At 47.6% G+C, this 13705-nt stretch overlaps 1 protein-coding gene across 1 annotated transcript in view; it reads left to right on the plus strand.

The window, feature by feature from the left end:
* Nucleotides 1–13705, plus strand: part of astn2 (astrotactin 2) — a gene marked incomplete at both ends in the record, with an annotated part of 274785 nt that overhangs the window by 221931 nt on the left and 39149 nt on the right. Inside the window, one exon of the mRNA XM_079755910.1 lies at nucleotides 4708–5105. Within this exon, the coding sequence (XP_079612036.1) occupies nucleotides 4708–5105 (398 nt within the window). The remainder of the gene's footprint in view (nucleotides 1–4707; nucleotides 5106–13705) is intronic.

Consider the following 13705-nt stretch of genomic DNA (forward strand, 5'->3'; position numbering starts at 1 on the left):
CTATGTCGATTTTAGATAGTCGAGTTGAAAGGAATTGATACATTTGGTCCGATCAAGTTTAATTAAATATCAAAATAATCCCTACATTTGATCTGTCAATAGATTTTAACCACTCACGGACATGAATGCAATGACATACCCTGAACTAGATAGTAGACTGATGGACACGGGCTACATCTGAAGACAGTGGGTGGCAATTTGAAAAAACATGCTTCCCACATCATGTGTGGAAACAAATGTTGGCTGTGTGAATAGGATTGCAGTTACATTATATAACCACTAGATGGTGGCATTTGTCTTTCTTATATTTTCAACAGCAGTTTAATATTGGAAAAGGAAACAAAATGCATTATTGCTGTGTTAATGTTGTGATGTTATGATTATATACAATATATACGGTGTTTTGGTTAGTGGTCGTTTTAGCTACTAATCCTATAGTGTGTAGATGTTGTGGTTGTAGTCTAGTTAGAAGTGTTAGTTAGACTAGCATTTGTAGTAGTTAGAGTAATCTTTGTTTTTAATGTTGCAGAGCTAGCTTTTTGACATTGGTAAATAATTGCATTTTTATAATAATAATGATAATAATGATATGTTTGCATTATTTTAAATTAAATATCTTTTCCATATTTCCAAATTCATCTTCTTTTAAAACATCTCTAAAATAGGGCACTTTGATCAGGGGCCAACTCCAAAGAAGAGCCAGACGATATAAGTAGGCTACCTATGTCACAACAACTTCAGAAGTGCTGGCAATATCGGACATCTGTACAGAATTAGCCGGAAAGACATCTGAAACTTTTGCCTCCGTTGCCGTGGCACCGCGATTCTGGCGAGAGGGGATAGTAGCTGTCCCCGATGAGTAATTATTCCACACTTCGACCGGTCCACAAAAACACTTTAATTGACAATGACAGTGCAAGACAAATGGCGGCGAAATTCAAGCTATTTATGTTTTTCTTTTCTTGTGTTTGTTATAGTTGACTGGGCCAGTGTTGAATAAAGACCACATTCACTTGTTATATCAAACAGAGTGAGAAGAGAGGTTCATTAAGATACAATAAGATCTTCTTTATTGATCCCAGATGGGAAATAAGGGTGTCAGAGCAGATGTTCGAGCGGACCATGATGGTAATGAAGATAGGACTGTGCAAAGTATCCAAATTATATACAGAATAAAATATAAACACAATTAGTAGAATCAAGCTTATAATTACAATATTAGGTTCTTCAATTTCCAATTTCCAGCTCAACAACATTTTTGTCAGACTAACAAGTCATCATTTACATCCTTGTTTTTCTCCTTCTGTTACCATTTTCATTTTTTTTTTCCACTTTTTGTTTAAATCTGAGCGCCCCCGGAATTAAAGTTGGAAAAGCTCAGCAGCTGCCAACGCGGCCTTTCCATTCCAGATACCTCTCATTTCCGCCATAACAACCTAAAGGAGCCATGTCTTTCATCAAACACCATCGTTTACACAGATAGGAAGCTGTAGTCTTTGGCAAAAAAAACCTCTAGAGTGTATGCGGGGTGAGAATGAGTGCAACTAGGCTAGCCACAGCCAACCTGGACTAATCACGGGGGCTTCGTTGTGAAGGCCGTGCGATGACAGCTCTTCTTTGTGTCTGTGTTGACTCAAGAAGTGCATGTAATTGGGCTCTTAGGGCCACCCCTTGAGCCTGTTTACATAGTATGTGAAGTAACCCCCACCCTCTTTACCCACCCACCAACATCTCCTCCCAGAATCACACACTTTCTTTTCTCACTCTTCTCTCACTGCAGAAACACCCTTTCTTCTCTCACAGTTTTTTTTCTGTTGTCTCTTTCTCTTGCTTCCTTTTCTCCTCACTCTCTTTTTCTCTCTCTGTGTCATACTCTCTCTCTCTCTCCTCTCTCTCTACTGCTCTCTCTCTATCTCTCACTCTCCAACTCTCTCTTTTTCTCCCTCTCCCTCTCTCTGTCCTTCTCACGCTCATACTGAAACTGTCATTTCCAAGCGAGGCTAATATTTACAGTGAAACCGTAATAACCTCTGGCACTATTTTTCAACGTTTCTATCATCATCAGTAGGCCCATTTGTTGTAATTTAATAATTTAGTAGAAAAGACACCCACCCGGCAAACAAGTCTTATGCACACCCAGTTAAATATTGACTTATTTACTTAGTTGTGTTGTGTTTGTATGACCCCTGGTGCCACTGCCACTGTAATCATGTCCAACAATTTGTTTTCTTAATGTGTTAAGTGACCCTTTGGTAAACGCAGGCAATCATGCAAACCCCCCTAACATAATCATTTTCATGCTGCTTTCAATGCTTTCATCCGGTGCATGAAATTACTTGTGCAAAAGCAACCGTAGACCATAATGGGCCTGGCTTCCTGTAGCCTGACGGAGATCTGATGACCTTCACCTGGGTCGTGTTTTCTAATATTTGTTCACCTGTGAGGTGTCCGCCACGTCTCAGACTAAACTGTCAAATGCTAACTGGTGGAGCATAGGGCCTTTTGCGTGTGTTGATAGGTCAGACGTGAATGTTTGTGGAAGATGTGCAGCTCCCCCTTCCTTGTGCTTGGGCCTAAGTTTTAAACACCGCTAAGACAAACAATGAAAACCAAGCAAAGGCAACTATGCACATAAGAAGTGCTCAGGCTCCTTCTCTCTCTTTCCTCCTCTCTCCCACTTTCACCCCTTTACCGACCCTCACAGACACCCACCCACCCAGACTCACCCACACACACGTACACAGACCCACACACACACACACAGACACACACACATAGACACACACACACACACATACACAGACAGACACACACATACACACACACACACCTCACGCATACACAGAACCGCACTAACTCACCCACCCGACCACATGGGCACACACACACACCCACCCACACGGACACACATACACGCACGCACACGCATCTGTGCAGACATGTACGTAAACGAGTTCCTGAATGGTGTGTTTTCCTTTTTGCCCCTGTGAAATAGTTTGAAGGCTGTTCCACTCCAATATGATTAAGGGCATTGCAGGAAATGAATCATTTAAAATGGTTATCCTAATCTGGTCCCAATTACCCTACCTTGAAGAATGTCATTTGGAAGGGCATTTTTCTCCCCCTATCGCCCTTCCCTCCTGTAAACTGCTGGCCCCAGACTGTGTGACGGGGGCCACGTGTTTCTCTCTCTTTCACTGTGATCCGTGTGCGTGTGTGTGTGTGTGTGTGTGTGTGTGTGTGTGTGTGTGTGTGTGGGTAAATACATTGTCTGTCCCTAACATACCGATTCAAACCAATCGTTTTGTACATTGCATTATATGTATAATATATATGAGTATTATTTTCATTGTTATTAATAACAAACAGAAATCCTTTATCCTTATCCTTAGTTCCTTCATGATGAATAACAACAATAACACCATCTCCGTCTATATGTGTCATGGGCTTACTACAGATACAGACAAAGCACAACAACACCAAAAACACATGCCTCTCTCCCCAAAGCACAACACACCCGGCGACCCAATCTCCATAGGGCCTGCGATTAGCATTAAAATTGATCTCTCCTCTGTTTTTCCAACATTTTGCCTCATCCCCCCCGCCTCCTTTGGTGTGCCTCTCTCCCATGATGCATTGTTCTATCCCTCTGACAGACTGTGATGAGCGAAGGCTCCGCCCACCTCAGGCAGTACTTCAAACAGTGATTATTTACACTGAAAGGGGAAGAGGCCGCTGACCCCCACGCCCCTCCACCGTATATACAAGCTGATGACAGTGAGGGATTAGTTGTTGGGGTTTCGTGTTTTCTCCATTCTTTCCTTCCTTCCTTGTCTCTCTCTCGCTCACTCTCTTTCTCTCTCTCTCTCTCTCTCTCTCTCTCTCTCTCTCTCTCTCTCTCTCTCTCTCTCTTTTTCTCACCCTCTCTTACCCTCTCTCTTTCACCCTCTCTCTCTCTTCTGGTCGAAAACAGATCCAGATGCAGTGTGCTATCGTAGGGGTTGTGAAACCTTTGCTGTCACTCAGACCCGTGTGTGTGTGTGTGTGTGCGTGTGCGTGCGTGTGTGTGTGTGTGTTTACATACAGGGATTGTTTTTGAGGCAACACAGAGAAGCCCAAATCATGAGAGAGAGACACACAAGGAGATTTATGTGCGGGCTTGCGGCTGAATCTTATAGAAACCGCTGTTTTCTTGCTTGTACATATCATGAAAGGGGAAGAAAAGTTGCTGGCGGAAGTCTTGTCTGCCTCTGTGCTGTATCCCGATCCCCCTGCTCTAGCCTCTGCAAATCAACATTCATCATTGATTAAACTTGTATTTACTTTCCCTCTCATTTCCTCCCCCTCTCTTGTCTTCTCTCTTCTCTTTTCTCCTCTCTCCTCGCCTCTTGTTTCCTTTCCCCCTCCCTGTCTTTTTCATATCTCCTCTCCACTCTCCTCTCGTCACCCTAATTTCATCCCCTCTTTTCTCCTCTCTCCTCTTCTCTCACCTCTTTTGTCTCTTCTCTCTTTTCTCCTCTTGTCTCTTTTCAATTCTCTCTCCTCTCTTCTTTCCTCTTGTCACCTCTCTTTTCTTTCCTGTCTTCAATCTCCTCTCCTCTCATCATCGCTCTTCTCTCTCCTCTCCTTTTCTCTCATCCTCACTTCTCCTGGTCCTCCTCTCCCCCTCATCCCCTCCCTCCCCACCCTCCTGTCCGCCCTCTGCAGAAGCCACAGACCAGGGGGTCAGTGTGGGCGGCGGCGCTGGCGGCGGCGGCGGAGCAGGAGGCGGGCGGAGGGAGTTCAAGGCGGTGCCCTTCATCGGCTACCTGTCGGCCCTGCTGAAGACCCAGCTGCTGTCCGAGGACCTGGTGAACGGCGTGGAGATCCGCTGCGGCGAGAAGGGCAGCTGTCCGACCGCCTGCCACCTCTGCCACGCCCAGACCGTGATCGGCCTCGGTGGGGGGCCGGGGGGAGGAGCAGGAGGAAGGGGCGGTGGTGCTGGTGACGGAGGAGGAAAGGCCAGGGGGGGGCCTGGAGAGCGGCCATCGCCCATTCCCGTGCTCCTGGAGGTCAGCCGTGTGGTGCCGCTCTACAGCCTGGTACAGGACAACATCACCAAGGAGGTGAGGAGGGGGAGGAGGAGGAGGAGGGGGAGGAGGAGGAGCAGTAGTCTTCTAGGTTTGAGCGGGAATGGGTTGGAGAGTGTGGGAGTGTTGGTATGGAGTGTGTGTAGTTGTGTGTGTGTGTGTGTGTGTGTGTGTGTGCTGGTATGTGTGTGGGTGGTTGTGAGTGTGTGTATGTGTGCCAGACAGATGAAATGGACTGAAAAGGACATCACACACAATCAATAGTGTCTGTCAATCCAGGGGCATTTCTGTCTGCGGCTGTAATCGTTTCATGAAAAACATGATACGTGCCTAAGAAAAAAGGCCTAACCTAAATGTCAAATTTGAGAAGTGCACAGCTTAAGAGATAGATTCAATTAATGGGAGCCTCTGTAATGCCCTGACCCCTTTTTTGACTTATAGCGATGCCATACTTAAGATTCTTCATTGTCTCTCCCTCATAGTGTATTTACCAGATTCCACCTCTAGGTGGCATAGGTTGGCAAGCTTTGACCACTGAAAACAGGCAGCTTGATTCAGGGACTCTGAAAAGGATGATGTCATGGTTTTTGCCTCGTGTGAGGATAACTTATAGGTAGTGTATGTGCATGTGAATTTGTGCCTGTGTGTGCATGCATGTATGCGTGTGTTTATGTGTGTTTTTATGTGCCACGCTGTGAAAAAATAACCAAACACTAAAAGCACAAATTTTTTCACACATATTTAACACCGCCTCTCCGGGCGATTATTGCGTTACGACCAGGACTGCTTCCTCTCAACATTTTATGTCATGTTGTCATGTTATGCTAGCTACGTCGGCTTATGCAAGCGATGTCGGGGTATGCTAGCTCTTCCATCAGGTCATTAGAGAACGGGCTCTGTCTGGTTCCAATTGACGTTTAGTCCAATCACGTGTTCCTCTGGTCCAGGAGTCCTTCTGGAAGTCCCCCGTCCGCGTCCCCCCAAACATACAGTGTGTTTGGGATTCACCTGTGAATGGTTTCATCTTGGCCCCAGCTCAGGCATGATGACTGGGCCCTGCTCTCCAAAGAAAACACATCCACACATGCACGCAACACGTATGAACGCACACACATGCGTACACGGCTGCTCACACGCATGTTTGCACACACACACGTGCACACAAACACACATTACTGTCATTCTCCTCGTCCTACATAGAGACATACATTCAAAACACACACAAAAGCAAACACACACACACACACACACACACAGACCAGACACCAGTTCACAGTCCCTGCCATCAAGTATCTTATTACCTCACCTTCTGAAACTATGGGAGGAAATAACAATGCCAGAGTTAGGAGCCAACACACACACACACACACACACACACACACACACACACACACACACATACACAAAACATACACACACACGCAAAACACACACACACACAAAACACACACACACACACACACACACCACACAACACACACAACAACACACATCCCACAACACAACCGTCCACCAACAAAGGGGACTGTACGTGCCGCCCATCCCAAGCAGTGCGGACCCCCAGAAGAAAAGAGGGCCAGTCGATAGCAGACGGCCCCTAGTGGGCACTCTATCGATGGATGAACGTGAGGAAGAGCAAAATGTCCTCTCTCACCCCCCTGCACTCCCCTCCCTCTCTCCCCCACTGTCCCGCCCCCTTCACCTTCCCCACACACACACAGACAAGACAAGCCCCTGGTCTTCCGGGGAACGGGGGGGTAAGATTGCGGTTGAGGGGCGGCTGTGGTAAGAGAGCCCTCTGAGGCTGCTGCTCAAGGCAGGATTATTAGCTCCTTATTGATGTCATCCAACCCACCCCCCCCCCCCCCCCCCTTACCTCCATCAACCCCCCCGGGAGACGGGTGGATGGAGAGTCTCTGCTGATCCTAACATTCTCTCTTTCTCTCGCGCGCGCGTTCGTATGCGTCTGACTGTCGATCTATCTAGCCATATATATATTTATATATATATCTAAGTGATTGCATCTCTGTCTCTCTATCTCTCTTACTATATCTGTCTATCTTTATCTCTTTCTATCTGTCGATCTTTCTATCTGTCTATCTGTCCATCTGTCTGTCTCTGCTGTGTATGGTTCCAGACAGGCAGGTGATCTGAGAGGAGACACCAAAATCACAATAATAGCCTGGCAGCCTGAGTTAGGATGGAGTGAGCTGAGGCTGTGGCTCTGTTCATTGTTTTATTGTCATTTTCATATTTAGCAGTGTTTATGCAATGCAGCAGTTTTTTGTGTGTGTGTGGGCCAGGGGAGGCTTGTGTGTGTGTGTGTGTGTGTGTGTGTGTGTTACATACGTGTGTGTGTGTGTGTGAGTATGTGTATCTGTGTCTTGGTTGTTTATTTGCGGGCTCATGCAGGATACCCCAAAAATCTGCCCGATTCTGCTACATCGTAGACCCTCTTTGTATTTCTTCTACAACAGTTTAAAAACACATGAAAAGGGAAATTGGAGGCCTTTCAATCGTTCCCTGTTCTCTAGGTTATACAATACGAAAAGGCGAAGACCCCGTATTTTCTATTGGTCTACTGTTATTCAAAAGAGCCAATCACAACTGCCAACACCCTCTCTAGGTTGAGCAACAGGCGGGCTGAGGATGAGGGTGAGGGTTATGTTGGCACAGACCAGTTGGTTTATGGAGGATCGATGGTTAGACTGGAACATGAAAGAAAGGTCAATTAATGCTATCCCCAACCCCTTTATTTCAAATTGCTTCCAGAATGGACACAACACATCAGTATACACTTTGAGTGAGGCCTATCGTGTTAAGGCATGTGATATTTCAAAGTACACTTAAGCACTTTCCCACATGCAGTCTTAGCCTGCAAATATCCAAAAGATTTCCTGAATGTAGAATGGGAAAAGGGATCTATATTCCTGGAAATCTGCAGTGATAATTTGCCTGCCCAAGACCTAGCCACATGTCCGGGGTCATTGCCGGGTACAGCTGGGTGGTGACTGAGCCAACCAATCACAAGCCTCCACTGAGGACGTACTCGATTTAGCGACTGCTTATCCTAAAGCGACAATGCCTTATAGATGATCCGATAACAATATCAATACTGTTTTTTTTGTTTGCAAACAAACTCCTTTTTTGAAGAACGGCTGAAACTGGACATAAATAAGGGCACTCCTACTTTCGAGTAGTATGGCGACCTGTGTCCGTGAGCGTTGCATTAGCGCCACCTGCTGGACTGTCCCTCGGCCCGTCTGTTTAGCCGTGTGTGATCGGGTGCGAGATGGAAATCTTCCAGAACGTAGCTGCATGTGTGAACGGTGAAAATCACAAGCGGTGCCTGAAAGGCTATCCCGGTAATTTCCCAGGAACAATGTGTGAAAGGGGGGCTTTATAAATACATTCCTCTTCAAGGGCTTTCTTTGGACGTCTCCCGCTAAACTGACTGCATTATTCAATGGCCAGCCTGATTGTTTGACAGTGCATGTCATGTCTCTCACATGAATCAGGCCATTGGTGAGCCAGCAAAGTATTGGGTTACATGTAAATTACCCCCTTGCCTCGTTGAAAAGCCGCCCAGTGTGACCCTAACAGACCAGAACAGAAAACACAATTGTAAAAAAAAAAGTAAAAAGAATACCACACATTGTGATACGTCTTTCCTTGAAGTACTCAGAATCGTCATTTGGGTTCTGTGTGTGTGTGTGTGTCCCGTGTATGCCCTGCTTCGAGACGGATTTGATTTGATTCCTTGTTTTCTGTGTCATAATGGTCCAAACTGTGCGTACTTGGGGTTTACAGCGTCGGGCTAAACTAAAGGAATCACATGGACATCATAAAGCTTCAATGTACCGTGAAGCACAAAATGTACATTCAACCCTAGCACAGCCTGTGTGTGTGTGTGTTTGCGTGGGTGCGCGTGTGTGTATCTGCGTCAGTGCCAAAGACAAATACCTCAGAGCACAAATAAATAAGCTCACGCCAGTGGAGGTAGCGGGCAGCCTCGTGTCCTGTGTCTTGTGATTGAATTATGGCAGACCTTTCCAACAAATTGGTTGTGAGACTAATGACTGAGAATGCTCTTCTCAGATCAGCCGACAACACAGACACACGCACACAAACAGACACACTGACACAAACAGACACACTGACACAAACACACCCTACATCCACCCACCCACCCACAATAGACTTTCTCGCACATCCTTTCTTCGTCATCATCATCACCGTTATCTTCTCCTTCTTCCCGTTTTTTTCATTTTCTTCGAGTAAATGACATAGGATTTCTTCGTCCTCCTCTTTATCATGCCCATCATCTTCCTCCTCTGCATCATCGTCTTCATCATCTTTTCCCGTTTTTATTCTCGCACTTTGGTTAGCATTTTGGTTTGCATTTTGGTTCTTATTTCTTTCTTGTTCTTCTGCGTTATGTCGGAGGGGGATGGTTGCAGGCGGACGACCTCAGACCACCGAGATGAACTCGTTCACTGGGTGATCAGCGGCTCCTCCTCACCTCCAAGCCCTCTTGGCTTCCATAAGCTGTTTGTTCAACACCAGGTCTGCACTGACCCCGGTCCAGCCAGCCTCCCTTACTCCAAGCCTCATGGAATAGCCCGCCGTGTTTGCCGATCACCGTCAACACTAGTCTACAATTTTTCGGCCGCGATCTGTTTGTCGTTTTATTTCCTGGTGATCACCAAAACATCGGCTCACACATGTCTGGCAAAATACCCCATCCAACCCAGGGCCCATTCTTTTAGATTTCTTTCCTTGGAAAGGTCTCTCCCTATTGGATTAAACGGAGAGCAGGGGTCACCTGGCCCGGCCTGCTCCCATCCCTGGGTTTGAGCGACTCTGCCGCCAACCTTTTCTGGGTGTTCCCGGAAAAGGCACCTCTGCCCAGTTTCTTAGAAACTGCCCATGGGCTTTGGTCGTTAACACCATTAGGAACCGATGATTGGATTGACCACACCCACGTACACACACATACACTTGTGCATGCACACACTTGTACATGTACACACTTGTGCATGCATACACAGACCCACAAACATATACTCACATGTTTACACACACACACACATACACATGTATATTAAGACAAAACAAACTAAATAAGAGACACACTAGTCACACAGTCAGAAAAAAGAAAAACAAACACACACACATACACACACACACACACACACACACACCCGAGTCCCTGCTGTCGGTGACGTCTTCAGCATGCGGACGCTCCACCGGCCGTCCCCATCGCTGATGGCCGTCTGATAAATCAATACTGTGGGCCAGCTGGCTAGCGTATTCACATATTAGCTCCGGGGAGATGGACAGTAATGTCGGCCATCGCGCAGGCTAGCCAAACAAATTAATACATTAGGAGAGGTCACCGCGACCCCCTTGCTCCATGCGAGCGAGTCACGACATGCTCCCGTGGAAGTGAGAATCTGCGACCCGTGCCCCCCCCCCCGGTGCCAGAGTGTCTGTGACGCTGCTCGGGATCATGACAAGTCCCTGCACTTTCCTTTCTTCTTCTTCTTCTTCTTCTTCTTCTTCTTCTTCTTCTTCTTCTCTCGTTTGCGGTATAGCGTGGCGTTCGGCGCTTGTGCTCGTGGCTCGCTGGTCTTCGGCCCTGCGGTTCGGGAGCACGAGATGATAAGGGCCATTAGCCGCGGTGTTGTTCGCCGCTGCCGTTGATAAGGTCACTGGAGAGATCAATAACGGGCGGTCTTCTTTGTCTCCATCTCCCCCCCCCCCGGTGTAACCGTTGCGGCCCGAGCTTGGCAGCCAAAGCCGGGGCGCTCTGGTTTATAACAATGTCATCGTTAGCTTTAGCGGCAGCGGCGGGAGTGTCGTCATAACAACAACAAATAACAATCAAAGTGAAGACCTGTTTTTGTTGCCGTTTGTAATATCATCAAGACACGCCTGCAGGCACACAGGTTTTACCCCGCCCGTCCTTCGACATGTGCATTAGGGATCCATATCTCAGTTCTGGGAAGTGTATGATTTGAGGCTAATCGATGCATATAGGGTGTACGCATATAGAGTATCATCTCCTCTGCAACATCATCGGACACTGAGGAGGAGGTAGGTGCAGTCCAGAGGGCTCGAGGCGTCTCATCTATGCCCCGCTATCCTGTTCAACTTGATCAACCAAGTCGTTGCACTCATCAGCACCTTGAACAAAACCCACGTTCTGTCGTCCATCACGCGACTCTTCTCTCCACTCTTGACGGTATGTGTCTTGTCACCCGACAATCAAACCGGTCTCAAATTTGAACTTTTGTTTTCTTGTCTCAACAATCCTGGCTGGCGTGCCCCCTGGCTTTCGCCCCCTCACCACCGCCAACCCCAACCAACCCAGCAGCTCTTTACCGCCTTCTTCTTATTCTTCTCGCCACAATTAGATTGCCTGTTTACCCAGCGGAGACTGGCTTGCATTACTCTTCAAACATAAACATGCCGGTAATCGCTTTGTCTATTTTTCACATGTGCAGCCATGCAGTCATGCGCACAGACCCGTACAGGGGTTTTTCTAGGAATCTGGTGGTGGTGGGGGTGGGAGGAGGGAGGAGGAGGTGGTGTTGGTGGTGGAGAACCCATGGTGTTCCTGTTCCCTTTCTCCCCCCATTTAACTCCCCCATTACTTTCTCCATCTCTTTCCCTCCACCTCTCTCACTCCCCCCCCCCCCTCTCTCTCTCTCTACCTCTGTATTGTTGTCTCTCTCTCTCTCTCCACTTCACTTTCTCAGTCCTCCCATTTGTCTTTTTCTGTCTCTCTTTCCTTAAGCTTTCCTTGCCATGGAGGTCATATCTGAGAGATTGTGTTTGTCTAGTCTGTGTGTGTGTGTGTGCGTGTGTGTGTGTACGTGTGTTTGTTTGGTTATTTGGCTGCTACGGGTTGCCTGCGTTGTGTGTGTGTGTGTGTGTGTGTGTGCTTCCAAGCCCGGCACGGTGGCAAGACCACCCCGTACCCCCCAACGCCCCCCTGTGCTATTGATTTGACCAAATAGTTAGCGATACCCCCCCCCCCAGCAGAGAAGGAAAAGAATGTAATAACTTTTTTTCATCTTTCGCTCTCTCTCCTTTTTCATATTTTTCTCTTGTTATTATATGGATTGCAGCCCTTTGCTCACGCCATAATAACCTCATTCACTGGTCTCATTTATGTGTATGGGTGTGTGTGTGTGTGTGTGTGTGTGTGTGTGTGTGTGTGTGTGTGTCTGTGTCTGTGTGTGTGTGTGTGTGTGGAGGCTGTATAGTGGCTGGGATAAAAAAAATAAGAAACTGCAAAAAAGCCGCCGCCAGTAAAGAGGGGCACACCTGGGGTTTTTGGGGTGAACCTAAAGACTCCCATTTCCTCTTTTTTCCTACCTTCCTTCCTTCCGTCTGGTGTATGCATGCACCCCCTCCTTACCCCGCCTTACCCCTCCGCCCACCCACCCACCCTCTCAATCATCTGTTAATCATCCCTCTTCTTGAATTCCTCCTCTTCAACCCGTGTTCCCATCCTTCTTTCTTTTCACTCGGGGTCTCGTCACCACATCCTCTTTCCTTCTTTTTCTTCGTCTTGTTGTAATTTTTTTTACTCTGCATCCCGCCCAGCCTGACGCATCTTCCAGCTAGCTGGAGCTAGCACGCCGCTCTGCGACGCGCTGGTTGACTGAGATTGAGTTAGCCGCGCAGAGTCAGTTCCCATGAAGTGCTAGCCCTCCTGTATGTTCAGCTAACAATACGGGACATGCTAACTCAGCTCCTCTCTTCTTTTTTTCGACCGCTACGCTGTCTGCTGTCTGCTGTCTGCTTCCTTTCTTGTGTTTCTTGTAAGGCTATGCTCAAACTAATCTCCAATATGCGTTCAACACGCCTCAGGATATTCTTTGGCATTAGCCCAATGAAATAAATAAATAAATATATATATATCAATCAGTCATGTTCCTGTATCTGTGTATGTGTGTGGGATTATAAGTGATTCCGTGTGTTTGTCTGTTTTTGTGTGTGTGTGTGTTTGTGTGTGTGGGTGTGTGTGTGTGCGTGCCTGGGTGTCTCTGTGTGTGTACGTACGCCGGCGCATGCATGCATCTCATTTCCCCCCCTTGTAGGCTCTCATTCAAAAGTTTGCGTGCACGTTTGTGCCCGTACATGGGCGTGTGACTGTGATTGTGACTGTGCCAGTGCAGCGTGTATGCATCTGTGTGTGCATGTGTGTCTGTGTGCCAGCAGGTTTAAGTGACCAAAACAAAACAAAAAAAAGAACCAGCGGCACCACTTCCTCCTTGAAGATGTCTAGGAGGGCCCCCTCATCCTCAAGCCTTGAACATCAAGCCTCTAGGAACTCCGTTCCCCCCCCCGCTCTCTCTGTGCGGCCCGGTGCCGCCCCGCGATAGTGTTTCCACATTACAGCGGGCTCTCTTCTTTCTCTATCCATGACCGTGCACATCACACCCCCTCCGCCAAAGCCCCCGCCCCCCCCCATCCTGTCCCATCCCTCCGTCCCCCCTAGTCCCCACGTCGGCTAACCAATTAGAGAATATAAATAACTAAGTGGTCCATTGATCTCCTGCGTGTGACAGTGAAAGCGCATGGGGCGGAAAGGGGAGGGAGGGGGGGAAGGAGGGAGGGGG

The sequence above is a fragment of the Pollachius pollachius genome (genome assembly GCF_949987615.1).
Source record: "Pollachius pollachius genome assembly, chromosome: 18".
Lineage (NCBI taxonomy): Eukaryota > Metazoa > Chordata > Actinopteri > Gadiformes > Gadidae > Pollachius > Pollachius pollachius.